The following is a 15,195-nucleotide window of genomic DNA, read 5'->3' as shown; positions in this document are numbered from 1 at the left end:
AGGACTGAACAAGCTGGAGCTATGCCAGCATCCTGCCACCGCACCCATGGCCCTTTGTTCTGGACTGAGAGGTCTCCGTGGCCTCTCAGGCACCACCCAGCCCTCCCGCTCCCCTGTGGAAGCTCTGACAAAGATGCAGATACTAATCCAGGTGCCCTGATCCCAGTGTCCTGGGGGCCAGCAAAGACAGAGGACAACACACTGACAGGCTCGATCGGGCTTGATTAGAGGTGTCTTGGGGGTACCAACACGCTTGGTCCTTACAGCACCTCAGAAGAATTTTATCATGCCCATTTTACAGGAAGGAAAACTGAAACACAAAGGAAGGTCAAACTCTAGCTGGGCTCGGCTGGTCTCTGCCCAGCTGGGAAAGTGAACGTACAACTTCACAGAAGAGAATTTAAGGCATAGTCTGAAGAGGAAGTGGATGCCCAGCCAGGGCACTTAGAAATGGCTGCCTCTCATGCCAGCTGCACAAGCTTTGAGACCTGTCTAAACATCAGCCCAACTTCAGCCTCAACCTGCAGGTCCTTGCTGAGGACAGTGACATGTGTTTTACTCAGAGGAAGTAGGTCCAGCTTGAACTAGCTTTAGCCAAAAGGGGAACATGCAGGGCTGGGAGCACAGGTACATGCCTGTAATCCTAGCACTCAGGAGACTGAGGCTGGGGGATTTCAATTCAGTCAGTTCTGAGATGTGGTGAGACCTTGTCTCCAAAATATAAACAGAGGATGCACACTAGAATACCGGACACAGTGACATCTGAGAAAGGGCATTCCTGACACTGGGACCCGGGAACTCACACGGCCAGGTTTGCTCTACCAAAGCCCAGCTTTCCTCATGGCAGAAAATGACCTCTAGCAAATTTGGCAGGTACCCCAAAGCTCCCCACCGAAGGGCAAACCCAAGGGATGACTGGCTGGAGTAGCTGGCCCAGCTGCCCAGGATGACCGGTCTGCCCAGGATGGTGCGTGCTGGAACCCAGAAGAGATGAGAGTGAACAGGAAGCCAGCCCTTGCCACACCAGGTCTGCCCCAGCAGGCAGTGGGCTCTGGGCCTTGGCAGACTAGGTTTCTGAAGGTTGTCCCAGTCCTGCTGATGCTACCGTCAAGAACGAATGGCGCTAAGGAGGCACCATGCTCCAGTTCACTTGAGCAAACATTTATTGAGCACCTGTCAAGTGCAAGGCACTGTGCTAGGTGCATGGGAAATAGAGTGACACAGACGGTCCCTGCCCGAGAGGAGCTCACAGTCTAGAGGGAGGTAAAACAACACAGATTAGCTGCAGTGACACTGCCACGCAGCAAGCGCAGGAAGCGAGACAAAGTGCCACGGGGCCACACAATACCACGAAGCTGCTTCTGGTCAGCACTAGGTAGGGGCACAGAGGGGACTGGGCTGGGGCTCTGAGAAGGGAAGAGGAGGTGACAGAGGAAAGCTGTGTGGCTCAGTGGGCATCTGGGGAGGGGGTACACAGTGGTACTCAAGGAGGTGGACAGCCAGGGACACAAGGCTAGAGTGTGAACAGGAGCCAGTGAAGATCATGGGAGAAGTGGGGTTTCTGGAAGACCCACCTGAGCGCTGTGGGAGAGTGCAGGGGTGGGCCGGTGCTCGAACACAGGGTGACAGGATGTGGGGTGCATGGAGTGGGGAGGGAGGGGTGCAGAGCTGGCCAAGGGACTGGGGAATTCATGGGTTCCACTGGGCTATGACTGGACAAGAGGACACTGCAAATAAAAGACAGCAGTTGGTCAGGGAAGAGTGGTGGCCACCATTTCTCAAAGTGTGGTCCAGGGCCACCAGGATGGGTATGTGCTAAAGGGCTTCCCCCCAAGCTTCTGAGTCCACACCTCTGTGGAGAACCCAATAATCTGCATCTTCAACAAGAGTTGCCATCTCCATCCTGATTTCCACAGGTGGCCCATAGTTTGAGAACCAACTACTGAGAAAGAGAGGGTGTTAAGGACTGGCCTTTAGGTAAAAAGAGGAAAAGGAGTGAAGAAATTCTAGAAGGGGAAAAAAATGGGGAAAATAAGGTCAATGGAGTCCAATGCTGTCATTGCCTACTGTGTACACTAATATTAAGGACTGAGAAAAGTTAGTAATCAAGTAATCCCTGGTGACTTTTCCTAGGCATATCTGTAATCCTAGCACTCTGGGAAGCTGAAGCAGTAGGAGCTCACATTTGAGCCTAGCTTGGGTAACTTGGCAACTTAGTGAGAATTTGTCTCAAAATTATTTTAAAAAATTTTTTTAAAGGGTTGGGGATGTAGCTCAGTGTGTAGGCCCTAGGTTCAACCCCCTGTACTGTTAAAAAAAAAATCAGAAATAAGTAGGGGGTAATGGAGAGGTAGATCATGCAGAAATGGAGGTGGGCAGTTACTGATAAATAAATAAATTACAATTAGGAGATGTAAGGAGAGGGGCTCAGGCACCCTGGAAGGAGGACCGGAAGCACTGATGAGAGGCGGAGTCGGGCAGCTGAGGTCTACAGGGAGCCACCGCCTGTGTGGCAGGAAGGGCCGAGGGCAGTGTGGAGAGTCTGGCTCTCCATGCACACAGCAAGCCCACGTATCTGACTCCATCCCGGGCAACACAGAAAGGCTGCCTGACCATGCCAACCATCGGCCAGGAGGGCAACAATGCCCGCTGCTCTGCTCTCCTGGCTGCTGGCCTACTGGGTCTCTAACAGGGACTCCAACAGACCAAATAGGTCCTTTTTACTCCTGGAGATGGCGGCCTGGGGCCTCAGGACAAAGAAACCTTCTGCCCCTAAAGCCCCTCACACAAATGTGTCAACACAGGAGGCAGAGCCACGTGGCACAGAGGAGGCAGGAGGCGGCAGGGGCTACATAGGCCAGGAGCATGGGGGATTGGAGGTAGGACCATCTCCAATGCTTACCAGCAGCAGCATGGCTGAGAACAGGTTGTGAGTCATCTTCAATGGTTTGATAACTGGGTTTTTAAATATTAAAGTAAACATGATGGATTTCAGAAAGAACTGTGAATTATGCTTCACACTGTAATTTATAAAGTAATTAATGCTTCTCTGTACTCTTCCCACTTACTCTTCCTCCCATGTCCAAAAAGGGGGAGCGACAGGCAGATCTCAGAACAATACTAAGAACACAAAGCTCACAGAACTCAGGTCAAGTTCAAACTGCTTCCAGAGCCTAGAAGACCTACGAGCCCTCTGCCTGGTGGCTCCAGCTGGCACTGGAGAAGGTACAACCTGGGCAATCTGGTGGGTCTGTCTCCTGGGCTGAGCCCTGAGCCAGGAAGTCAGACACATCCTAAGACAGCAGCTGTGACTCAAGTCACTTCCCTGGCCTCCAATCTCTGCCTTGACTTCCACAGCCAGCCATGCTGGTAGCCTAGCCAGAAGCAACAGCAGATAACTACTTCCACTTTAGGATGTACACCGAGGCACCTGAAGAAAACATGACTGAAACACAAGTCTGGCCACACGGAGGGCTCTGATTCATCTTCCTAGGGATGCAGGGGTCAAACAGAACCAACAGGACATGCCCTGGGAGCACTCTGGAATGCCACCCAGGCCCTACACCACGAAGGACATACCAGCACCAAGCTCTCATCTGCTACTCCTCAGGGCCAGGAGAGACATGATCCACAGGGCAGACACCAGATCACTGTGAGCAGCCCTGGGAGAGCATAGGTATAGAAGCAGAAAGCCCTTTGAAGGCCCAGGTGAGAGTATGGATGTCAGGAATCACCAGGAAAAAAACCTCACTGACACAACTGGAGTAACACCGCAAACAGATACCACTAACAGAATTAGTTGTGCAAAAAACTCGGGAAGAGCTGCTTATGACACTGACGGGACAAACACGAGAAAATAAAAAGAGGTCACTGGGGCCCCCATGGAAGCTGCTAATGCTATTTATTGGCTTGGGTCATCTTGGGAATAGAAAAGTTTTTTGGCAAAGCTGTACAAACTCTACCTTGAGGCATTTCCCCATGGTCGGGGATTTATGCTAAATTCCTCACACCATGCTTCAGTCTTCTGAGGCAAAGATGGGACTTTTAGGCAGGTGTGTGGAGGCCCCAACCTGTGAGAAGCACTGAGCAAGAAGTACAGCCCTGCCTGGCTGGCTGCTCGCGCTGCAGCCCTGGGCACACCTAGGCAGGGGCATACGGGGCCTCAGCTCCTCTCCCGTGGGGTGGAAAGGGAAGGAGAGGGACTACATGAGCTGGGAGACTTCTAGCCCTGATAATCTAACTTGGCCCTGGTCATTAACAATGGCTAGGCACAAAGTGCCACCTAGTGGCACTACTTGTCCACTCTCACAAATGGCTCCAACAAAAGATCCCACAGGAGCAAACCAACCCCAATCCAGGGGAACTAGGCAGGGGAGCACACTTCATGTTAGTGGACAGGATATATTCACCTCAAGAAAATATACTTTAAGAGCTACTGCTTTCCTTAAGAAAGCAACTCTTTTATTTAGAAAGGCTAACCATATCCATTTTTCAATATCCACTTCAAGGAAAATAGTTTTAAAAAACATAAAAATGTAAATACGCTAAAGAATAACTGCTATTAAACAGTTTTGAACAGGCAGAAAATGTATACTATTCTCTTACAGAAAATGTTAAATCTGTAATAGCAGCATAATTTATATATAGAAAAAAGCTGGTTTTGAAAATTCAGGGTTTTTTTTTATACATATCTTTCTTTTCTCTATACAAAGATGTCTACACGGGGAAATTCCTTCCTATCAGAACTTTCCATCGTGTACAACCCCTCAGCTCTGCGATAAGTCGGCCGGAGCTCAGCAGCCTCAATCCAACACCATGGCGGAGAGCGCGTTCAGGTCTTTCATGTATGGATGGGCCACCAAGATCTGATCAATTTTCAGCCTCTGCTCGGAGTCAGGGAAGATCTTCAGCAGGGCCTCCCTGAGCTCGCTGGTTTCTGAAGGAGACCTCTGTGCAGGCAGGGGCAGGAGCGGGAAGCGGGGCTGCTGAGGGAGCCAATGGCCTGGGGGCGCTCCTTGGGTCCGGGCTGGAGGCTGGTGGCTGGTGCTGGCTGGCTGGGTGGCAGGGACCCTGGAGCCGGGGTCAAACATGCCCACATTTGGCAGGGCACCAAGCAGGGGCTGCATGTCTCTGTGGATGAAGTAAGTCCTGGTGAGTTGTGTGTAAGATAAACAGAGACCCTTCTAAAGTATGTGCTGCTGGCTCTGAGGTTCCAGAGGCTGCTCCCTGGCTTCCAAAACCAAGAGGCCAGACTGCTGTGCGGCAGGGACACAGGCTCCTACAGAGGAGCCTGGGAGACCAGTGACAACACCTCTGGCCTGGCAGAGTAGGGACCAAGCTCCTCACAAGCTGACCTTACCCTCAGTCTGACCGCACCTCTCCACCTGTTTTGGTGCTAACCCAGGGATGCACGAGAGATTTTAGAATACACCAACCACGGTGTCCTACTGTCCTGGAGATTCTCATTTCAAGTAGGGCCTGGCTGAAGGGAATTAGGAAAGGGACCCACTCATCCTTTGGGCAGAGAGGCAGCCCTCACAGACCTCTGGATCCCCACAGCCCAGCAAGCATGGCTGAGACGCTGGTGCCCACAACTTGTTCGAACATGGGTGTGGGCAGATGTACGCACAGCAAAGGCATCTGAACTGTGTTCTTTTTAAATTCCCAATGACTCTGGCATTCAGCTGAGAAATGGAGCTAAGTGAGCCACTTTCCCAACTTCAAAAGCCTGGCTAACTCAAGTGTGGTCTCTCTGCGGAGGAAGTGAGTACCAGTTTCCTAATCAGCAAACACCTCTATAAAGAGCCATGGGGTGAGAGGAAGGGGCAGGTGGGGCAGGATCACCCCCGGGGCCAAGAGCCCAAAGAAAGATTTTCTAGGTAAGGAAAAACGGGATGGACTGACATTCTAAGAGTATTGCAGGAAATTAAGTACTGATCCTTGCACTAAAACTCAAAAGCTCCAAGAGAAATGATTCCCCAGATTAGAGACCTCAAATTATGTGGTCTCTGTAGAAGACACCTCTGTGTGGGGAAAAAAAAAAAAGAAAAGAAAAATCACCACCCAATCCAAACCGAAAGCCCCAAAGGCTTGTGATGCAAAGGGCAAAGAGCAATTGCAACGTTTCACTGACTTGAAAGCTGGGAAAGGGGTGGGCTGCAGCTCAGTGGTAAAGCACTCGCCTAGCATGTGTGAGGTCCTGGGTGTATTCTACAGGCAGCACACCAAAAAAACACCACCAAAACAGAACAAAATAAAATACAACCTGGCACAGCAACGTGCCTTTCTCTTCCTAGACCCTCAGAGCACCCCCATGCAAATACTGCTGGAGATACACAGAACTAGATTACAGCCATCACAACAGGTTATATGATCTGCCAGCAAGGCACATAAAAAAATGATTAATAATGTTTGTTACCAGAGAATTCTGAAAACAGAAGTAACTACTGGCACTCGACAATCACTGTTTTCCTTAAAAAACCAACAAACCTGCCAGGTGTGATGGCACATGCCTCTTAATTCCAGCATTCTGAGAGACTGAGGCAGGAGGATTTCAAGTTCAAGCCCAGGCTGGGCTAGTGAGACCCTGTATCAAAAAGGTCAAAAAACAGAAAACCCTCAAAATAACCTAAACTTCAACAAAGAAAACCTAAAGTTTAGATTTAGGTCCTAAACTATCAAATAGATTTCAGAAAAATAGGTAATACTGGCTTCTCCATTCAGTGATGGTAGAAAGTAGCTGTCAGATCTCCAGGCAGTGATTCCTGAATAGAAAATAAATTAATGTAAGCACAACGTACATACAACAAATGACACAGTGAATGAAGACATTCACCCACACAAACCAAACCTAAATAGCATTCACTAGGAAATGACCACCAGTTCAGAAAACCTTGGGCTCAAAGAAAGTTTAAGTCCCTACCTCTCCTAGGATTAAAACAAAAAGGATGAAAACTCACTATTTGGTCTTTTCAGTTCCTTGCTTGATTGGCTTCCATATATGCCATACTCTCACTAAATCTAAGGCTTTAAAAGAATTAAAATGCAATTTTTAATTTGCAGAGGTAACACTTGTACAAAGCACAAAGCATTAGACTGAAATAAACTTTTAGATACATGGTAATCTGAAGAAATACCTAAGAGAGACTTCCTTCTGAAGAAATTCTTCTAATCGAGGTCCACTTCTTCCCAGAGGGTCATCAGGAACCATAAATATGTCCCCCACAAAGGTGTACTGAAGCAATCTGCAACACAGAAAAATTACAAAGCTGAAGAAACCCAGCTCTTCATGGCTGCAGGAACCAAAATACAGCTCAAAGTAGTCACCCAATCTCAAAGCCATGGTCAGCCTATAAATTCTAAGACCGCTTAATTGCCTTAAGGGGAGAAAAGTCCACATTCATATTAAACCATTTTAATTTCTGTTTTGGACACAAAAGAATTAGTCCAAGAAACTTTTAGCAGCTGTCCCCACATTTTTTATCAGACCTTCAGATTTTTTTTCCCTTGGCCCGGGAAGCAGCTTTTTCTAATATGAATATGGCAAGCAAGATTTAAAGACTTTCTGCTTAGGATATAACAGGTGCTATATATGAAAGCTTAATTCTTTAATAAAACTGGAATGTGTCCACAGGCAAACCCACTGCAAATAACCTTTTTTTTTTAAATTTTTAAAATAACTATTATCAAACACACAAAAAATTAAAATCATTCAAAGAAGAACAATGCAAGGGGAAAAAAACTACAATAATATTCAAATACAGTAGAACTCAACCAAAACAAAACTGAAAAGCACTTAAACATTTGCAAATAACCTTTTCAAAAAGAAAAACAAGGGCATGGTGGTGGCATGCCTATAATCTCAGGAATGGGAGGCTGAGGCAGGAGGATTGAGCTGGAGGTCAGCCTGGACTACACAGTGAGGCCGTCTCAAAAAAAACACAAAAATTAAATATATAAAAGAAAACAATATGATATATGAAAGAGAGAAAGATCTCATCAGTAGAGCAGTAGTTATCAAATACGGGGCAGGGCTGGGGTGCAATAGCAGAGCTTGTGCCTAGCATAAGTGAAACCCTGGGTTCAATCCCCGGGTGGGGGGAGGGCGCTAGTGCTTGTGTTTGTTGTTTCATCTTGGTTTCTGCTTTACTTATGCAAATTCTGGATGAATGGATTAGTTTGCATCTCACTACATCTGAAGCCTCCACAGAAGCACAGATGAGGGCCTAATGAACACTGACTGGGAGCCCAGCAGGAACGTGTGGTGAAGACAAATTGTTCATCAACTGTGGCCATGGGTCAAAGACCAACCCTTGGTTCAGCCGCCACCCACAGCTTTTTTTTTTTTGGTGCCACAGCTTTATTTTTAACCCAAAGCTTTCTAACTGCATATGGGTCGAATGCCTGTACCAGTTAACCCTCATCTGGGCAGTTATAGCAAAGCTTTTTGAAAATCCTCTAATGATTTAGCAAAATTTAAATACCAGGGCCAGGGATTTAGCTCAGTGGTTTCGCCGCCTGCTGCACAAGCGCAAGGACCAGAGTTCGATCCCTGGTACCAAAAAAAAAAAAATAAAATTAAATAACAGACAAGGAGCAAGTGAAACCCCACGTCTCATCATGCTAGTTGACATCTAGCGGTATTTGGCTTGTGCGTTTTCATTTCATGTTTTAAGACTGTGGCATGAATGACATGCCTGGCACTAGAGCGGATCGTGCTTTCATTCTGCATAACTGGTCAGGCGACACTTGTTAACGGGAAGTCCTACAAGCTAGTGCTCACTGATGTAAAGGCAGTTTCCAGCAGTCGGACGTGTTCAGTGTCACCGTGCATGAAAAACTTAATGTAGCACAGCGACTCTTCACGTTTGCAATACAGGTGATTATGCTAGACTATCAAAAGCTCGTGACAAACATCAGACACTAAAGGCAGAAATGATCTCTCCTATCCTCTAAGAAGTGGAACCCCATGAGTACACTGCTTTCAGTCCTGTCCTCTTGCTGGAACCGTGTACGTCAGAAGTGAAATCTCAGCTGTCGTGTGGTCCAACCTTTCACTTCACAGCCGAGAAAGTAGGGAGGCACAAGGTCTGCCGACATCTTGCACAACACGGCAGGCCCGTTGGGGCTGCACTTGCCTGCCACTGGTCTCTTGGAAGACACGTGTGGCTCACACAGCAGGTCACACATGGACTCCCTGCGTGTGTCTCAGCTCCTGGCGGGGCCAGCCACAGGCAGGTTGGGGACAGCATTGTCCTTGGCAGGGCCCAGGGCCCAACAGACAGGCAAAGCACAAACAAAACCAACAGGAACAAAAGCTTTCTAACCAAAGACAAGGTAGAAAATATTACCTTTTTGTAATAATTTCTCGCCAAGAGACTGACTCAGTCACAAATTCTCTGAAGTTGTCATTTGTTACAATTATGCCACCAGTTTTGTCTGCTAAATGTAGCAGAAACCTATAGTAATACAAGAGAGTTTAAAATGAGCAAACACACATCCGTGGCTTTGAGAAGCTGTTATAAACAAATAAAAGGTCATCCTCTACTGAGGAAAATCATCAAAGAATTTAACCAAACCTGGAGAGTAGAAAAGTTAAAGTCTCTGTCAACTGAAGAACAACTGGAATGATGAATATTTATGAAATTAGGGTCTATAAACAACTTTTTTTATACAGCTTAATTTTTTAAATGACTTCGATTATAATGTTTACATGTTTCTAGAAAAGTTACATTACCAATAAGCAGTGATAAGAATGCATGAGGACTGGAGCAGCACATGAATCAGGAGGCCAGATAGTGAAATTGCCACTGAGTTTCCTGTTGCTAGGCTACAGGATTTTGGTTCTAGATTAGCTGCTTGGCACAGTCAGCCTTGCAATTTTTAAAGTTCATACACTCATTTTCTGCTTTCATTTAAGAAGAGATGACAAGAACTATCATTCTGTATTTTGTTCAGCCTGAATGGCAGATTTACGCAAAAGCAAGTTATGAAAGGGCACATGGAGATGAAAAAAAAATAAGGAAGCATTCTGTTTAACTGCCAGAGATTATTCCAGCTCACACTGTCCTAGTAAGAGATTTGTGAGGATAATACAGATTTTATATCTTAAATTAAGATGACTTCATACGTCTGAGGCAACGCAGACAAAGACAATGACACAAACTAAATCATGAAGGTGCAAACAACTGCCCATAGTAGCAATGAGTTCTTAAAGGACATTAAAAAATAAAATTCAGCACGTGTGGTGCTGTAAGCCTGTAATCCCAGCACTTGGGAGGCTGAGACAGGAGGACCACAGCAAGTTCAAGACCAGCCTGGGCTACACACTGAGTTCAAATCCAGCCTGGCCCACACAGCAAGATCCTGTTTCAAAAAACTAAGCAACAAACAAAACAACAAACCAAAACAAAAAACAAAAAAACAAAAAAACCCCATGTTTTACTTGCTTCAGAAGTCTTAGGAAACCTTGGAAAGTAGACATGGTTAGTTCTGAGAAGCATTTTATTTACAAATTATTTGTAATGGGCATGAGTGAAGTGGCAATGATTCTCAGGCAGTAAGGCTTCCAAGTCTGTCCATGTACTATGAACTAGTCCTCCAAACCCAGACAGCCAAGCAAAAACCGCCACTGTGTATCTGCACCTGCGTATGAATCCTGCAGTCTGAGGACGAGGCTGTAGTGTTAGAAGACTTGAAGGCTGTCTGAGCCCAGTGCCCAGCCTGCCTTTCTCTGTGAATACTCCAGGGCCCTGCCCTTGTCCCAGGTTAGCAAGAACACAGCCTTCTCACCATGTGCCCCACATGCTTGCTGTCCCCTGGCTCTTCACACGCCTCTCCTCCACATCACCTGGTCCTCCACAGGCAAAAGGCTGTGCCAAGGGTCAGATACAAAATGTCCCCCAAGGCCTCCAGTGTGGGGAAGGGGACTGGATCACGGGGCGAGATGCTCGTCGGCGGATGCATCTATTGATGAGTGTGGCATCCAAATGTGCTGTCAGCGAGGCCCAGCCAGGGGGGTCACGGCAGGACCTGGAAGGTGTGTTCCTGTCCCACTCGTCCCTCTCTGCTTCCTGGCTATGCACCTTTACTCCCACATGGCCTTACTCCCTCATACTGTTCCTGCCTTGCAGCCAGCCAGCCAGCCATGGATCAAAACTGAGCCAAAATGAACCTCTTCCTTGAAATCAGGGATTTTGTCCTGACGATTCGAAAGAGCCTAGACAGGCTATAGGTGAGAGGGCCCACATAGTAAGCAAATGTCTGCGGTTGTCCCAAGTCACCTTCTCCTGGCACAGCTCTTTTCATACCAATTGAGCACTCACTAGCTTGAGTCACAAGCTAATACTAACTTCAACAGGTCTGGGGAGAATGCAGGAGAGGAAAGTTATTCTGAGGCACCTGCCTCTTAAGCTTCCCAACACGTTCTCTATTTGCTATTACTTATTTCACATGAGAGGAGCATTTTAAGAACTATGTGCCACTGGTAAGTTGGAATGTTCTCACTGGGTGTGATGGCACATGCCTGTAATCCTAGCTACTTGGGAGGCTCAGGCAGGAGGATCATGAATTTGAGGCCAGTGTAGGGAATAGTAAGACACTGTCTCAAAATATATCAGGATGGGGAAGGAGCTAAGTGTTGAAGTGCACCACGGTGAACTGCATTACTTATCTGTTGTCCCTTCTCTCCTAGACACACCCTTGGAGAAGGAGGTATAGCAGAACTGTGTCCCCAGAACCTAAGAGTGTGGTTAATGCTCAGGAAAGTTTTTAGAGAAGAAATTTTAAAAATGTGTACTCAATTTTAATGTCTCAGATGCACTGGCACCTGCTGAGTGATCTACCAATGGAGGAACTGGCTTCCTTCTCTCAGAAGGTCAGTAGAGACGGCTTCCGCCGTGTGGAAAAAATCCCACAGCCCAGGCATCCTGGCACAATAGACCGAGGGCTGGGAGATGATACTGAAAGTCATTTTTCTTTCCCGCCCTTCCTTTCTTCTTCTTTGGCCTTGTGCTAAAAGACAGTCTTGCCCTGACTGTTGTCACATTCCAGGGCTCAGCCTCCCGAACAGCCGGGATGTCAGGTGTGTACCAGTGGACCCAGGTGAAAGCCACTCCAAGGTTCCAAGTGAAGGCAAGACAAGCACAACTTTCAACATGCACCAAAAAGGTTACAACTAAATACCTATCTCAGATAAACAAAAAACCTCTAAGTCAACAGCTTCTTTTGTGATGTTCCTAAACCCACAGAGCAAAGACTGTTAAGCACATAACCTTAATAACAGGGAATTGTGAAAATTCTCAAGCCCTGAGTTGGCGAGCCTTTTGACAGCCTGCACCTCCCAGGGGAAGGACCCCTTCCCACCTACCCCAACTTTAGAAAGGAAAACCTTTCATACCTGTCATCATGAGAAGCAATTCTTTCTCCAAAGACCATCCGGGCAGGAGTTAGAGATAATATTCCAAGCTCCTGGAGCTGGGTTAGGAAGTGCTGTTCTGTTCATGGAATAAGTTGAATACACACATTCAGAAAAAGGCTCTCTGCAAGTACACCTGAATATCTGCCTTGGGGAGTTGTAAACTTTTGTTCTACTGACTCAATTTTACTAACTCACTGGGAAGGGAAAAAAATCCAGTAAGACCGATACTAAGGCAAATGCAATGTACGAACTGACTTTTGTCTTGTTTTGTTTTGAGACAGGGTCTCCCTATGCAGTCCAGACTGGCCTAAAACTCACAGTGATAATCCTGCTTCAGCCTCTTGAGTGCAGTGATTACAGGCATGCGACACCACACCTGGCTTTACATTGGCAATCTTTTTAAACAAAAAAGGCTCAGCTCAATTGCTTCTTAAAACCTATGTTTAATGAATCCTGTCATCGAGAACTTTTCCAAAGCCATAGTACAAGCAGTAGTGGACAAAGAGAGGGTGACAGAGTTGTGGAGAGAGGGCAGGCGAGGGACAGGAGAGAGCACCCACAGATGCAGTGAAAGGAAAGCCACTCTGCCAGTCCCAAGAGAGGTCGAGTGCTCACAGCCCAGAAGCCCGTCACCGTCTCCCTCCAGCTGCCAGCCCGACTTTCCTACTCCTTCATACAAATCTTTACTATTTTTACAGGGTTGGTGGTGACACAGGGGCATGGAGGGTCACAGGCACATCTCAGAAACCCACTAACAAGCAAGAGCACTACAGCGGCACCGCTACTGGCCCAAACTGAAACGTCTGCAGAAGTTAAATCCCAGACCACACAGTATGCACCATAAGCAGACTCGTGCAGGGATCCAGCTGCAAAATCAGCTACAGAAATGAGCAGATCTGCTCCACTCCTGTGCTTTCTGTTAGGACAAATACGCTCTCCAAAATGAAGGCGCTGGCAAGACTTTGGGAACCTTGGTAGTGATTGAGTTTGCCCCCTACCATCTACCTTTTCTCTCTGGGCACTGAGGTGTGAGCTGCCCGCACAGTCTTCACCTGTCTTCCTGCATGACATGTAACACACTCAGCCCAGTGCGTCTGGACTATTTCAGGACTGACAGTAAGTTCACATCTTTTGTGCGTGGCCTGCAGGTCAGCCACAAAGCTCTCTATGACCAACAGAAACAGTTTATGCTATTAATTAGGCTGCTGAAAAGACAGTATATTTGAAGGGGCCAAACTTAACATGTGAACTTTCAAAAATACTACTTCAAAAGCAGAAGCCCAGCCTGAGGGAAGGCAACATTTTAATTTTTAGAAAGTCAGAAAAAATTTTGTGATGTCTAATAAATTCTAACACAACTTTCTAACAACTGTCACCTATCTAACTTTGGTACTGTGACACCCTCTTCAGCTGTTTCTACAGAATTCAGAACAGATTTACCACTATTAACCACTCCGTAGTTAATGCCGCTGACCATGGTACATGCCTCTATTCCGAGCACCACGTTTTGCAATTTTAAGCCAATTATTAAACATCTGGAGAAAGCAGCCAGGCTCACCTGTGACATTGGGGTCACGTCTTGTTCTCCACTGAGGGACAAATACAGTGATGTTTCTGTTGCCAAGCTTCCAAAAATACTCAACTGCAATTGCAATTCCACGACAAGAAAAGAACTTTTTCAGGCCATGGCTAGAAAAAAAGAAATAAAATTTCAGTTCAAAGCATGTTTAGAGTTTAAGTTTCTTTTTTAAAAATATTTTTAAAGAAATAACTTTATTATCAAACACACATATATACAAAAAATTAAAGCCATTCAAAGAAGAACAACGCAAGGGGAAAAAAACTACAATAATATTCTAATACAGTAGAACTCAACCAAAACAAAACTGAAAAGCACTTAAACATTTTTCCATATAACTTAAAAAAGCATCTCAAGCACCAACAAGACCCCAGAGGATGTGATTTGTTTCAGAAAGCTCCTCAAAACCAACAATGAACAAATACAGTCATATGACATGCAATGGAAACACAATCCGAGAAATATGTTATTAGGCCATATTCATCCGTGTGTATCATTAATTACACTTTCAGTTTCTCACAATAGAGAAACGATTCGGTATTTACACATGTGTCCTATTTATTTCACTTAAGAGGATGGCCTAAATATGCATCCATTTAGCTATAAATGTCTCTAGTTTTTCATTCTTTATGGCTGAGTAATACTCCATTTTATTAAAAAACCACATCTTCTTTATCCAGTCTCCAGTTGATGGGCATTTGGGCTGTTTCCAAGCTTTCACTATTACGAACTGTGCAGCTATAAACATGGGTGCACATATATTGCTGTGGTAAGATTCTTTTAATTCTTTTGGGAAGATACCCAGAAGGGGCATAGCTGGGGCAAATGGGACCTCTAAGCCTAGTTCTTTGAGATATCTCCATACTGATTTCCACAGTGGTTGCACCAATCTGTGCTCCCACCAACAATGGAGAAGGGTTCCTTTCTCCCCAGAACCCTGCCAGCATTTGTTATTGGTTGATTTCATGATAGCAGCCATTCTTTCTGGGGTGAGGTGAAATCGTAGTGTTGTTTTCATCTGCATCTCTCGAATGACCAGTGATGTTAAACATTTTTTCATATGTTTATTTGCTGCTTTTACTTCTTTGTCTGAAAAATGTCTGTTCATTTCAGATGCCCATTTTTGAATTGGGTCTTTGAATTGGGGGGGGGGGTCTGATTTTTTTCAGTTCTTTATATAGTCTAGATAGTAGTCCTT

At 46.1% G+C, this 15,195-nt stretch overlaps 1 protein-coding gene across 3 annotated transcripts in view; it reads right to left on the bottom strand.

Moving 5' to 3' along the window:
* Positions 1 to 1,145: 1,145 nt before the first annotated feature.
* N4bp1 (NEDD4 binding protein 1) overlaps positions 1,146 to 15,195 on the bottom strand; it is a 49,291-nt gene continuing 35,241 nt past the window's right edge. The window contains exons 3-8 of one of the 3 annotated variants that reach the window (XM_004873903.3): positions 13,977 to 14,107; positions 12,398 to 12,494; positions 9,351 to 9,458; positions 7,137 to 7,244; positions 6,960 to 7,026; positions 1,146 to 5,130 (exon numbers count right to left, since the gene is read on the bottom strand). In XM_004873903.3, the coding sequence (XP_004873960.1) occupies positions 6,972 to 7,026; positions 7,137 to 7,244; positions 9,351 to 9,458; positions 12,398 to 12,494; positions 13,977 to 14,107 (499 nt within the window). In that variant the 3' untranslated portion in view covers positions 1,146 to 5,130; positions 6,960 to 6,971. Of the gene's footprint in view, positions 6,765 to 6,959; positions 7,027 to 7,136; positions 7,245 to 9,350; positions 9,459 to 12,397; positions 12,495 to 13,976; positions 14,108 to 15,195 lie in introns of all 3 variants that reach the window. The other 2 variants (XM_021251471.2, XM_004873902.3) reach the window with 2 other exon arrangements.

Source organism: Heterocephalus glaber, unplaced genomic scaffold (genome assembly GCF_053883595.1).
Source record: "Heterocephalus glaber isolate CG9 unplaced genomic scaffold, H.glaber_assembly_v1.0 deba00001707, whole genome shotgun sequence".
Taxonomy (NCBI): domain Eukaryota; kingdom Metazoa; phylum Chordata; class Mammalia; order Rodentia; family Bathyergidae; genus Heterocephalus; species Heterocephalus glaber.
This window is presented reverse-complemented; position numbering and strand designations above follow the sequence as displayed.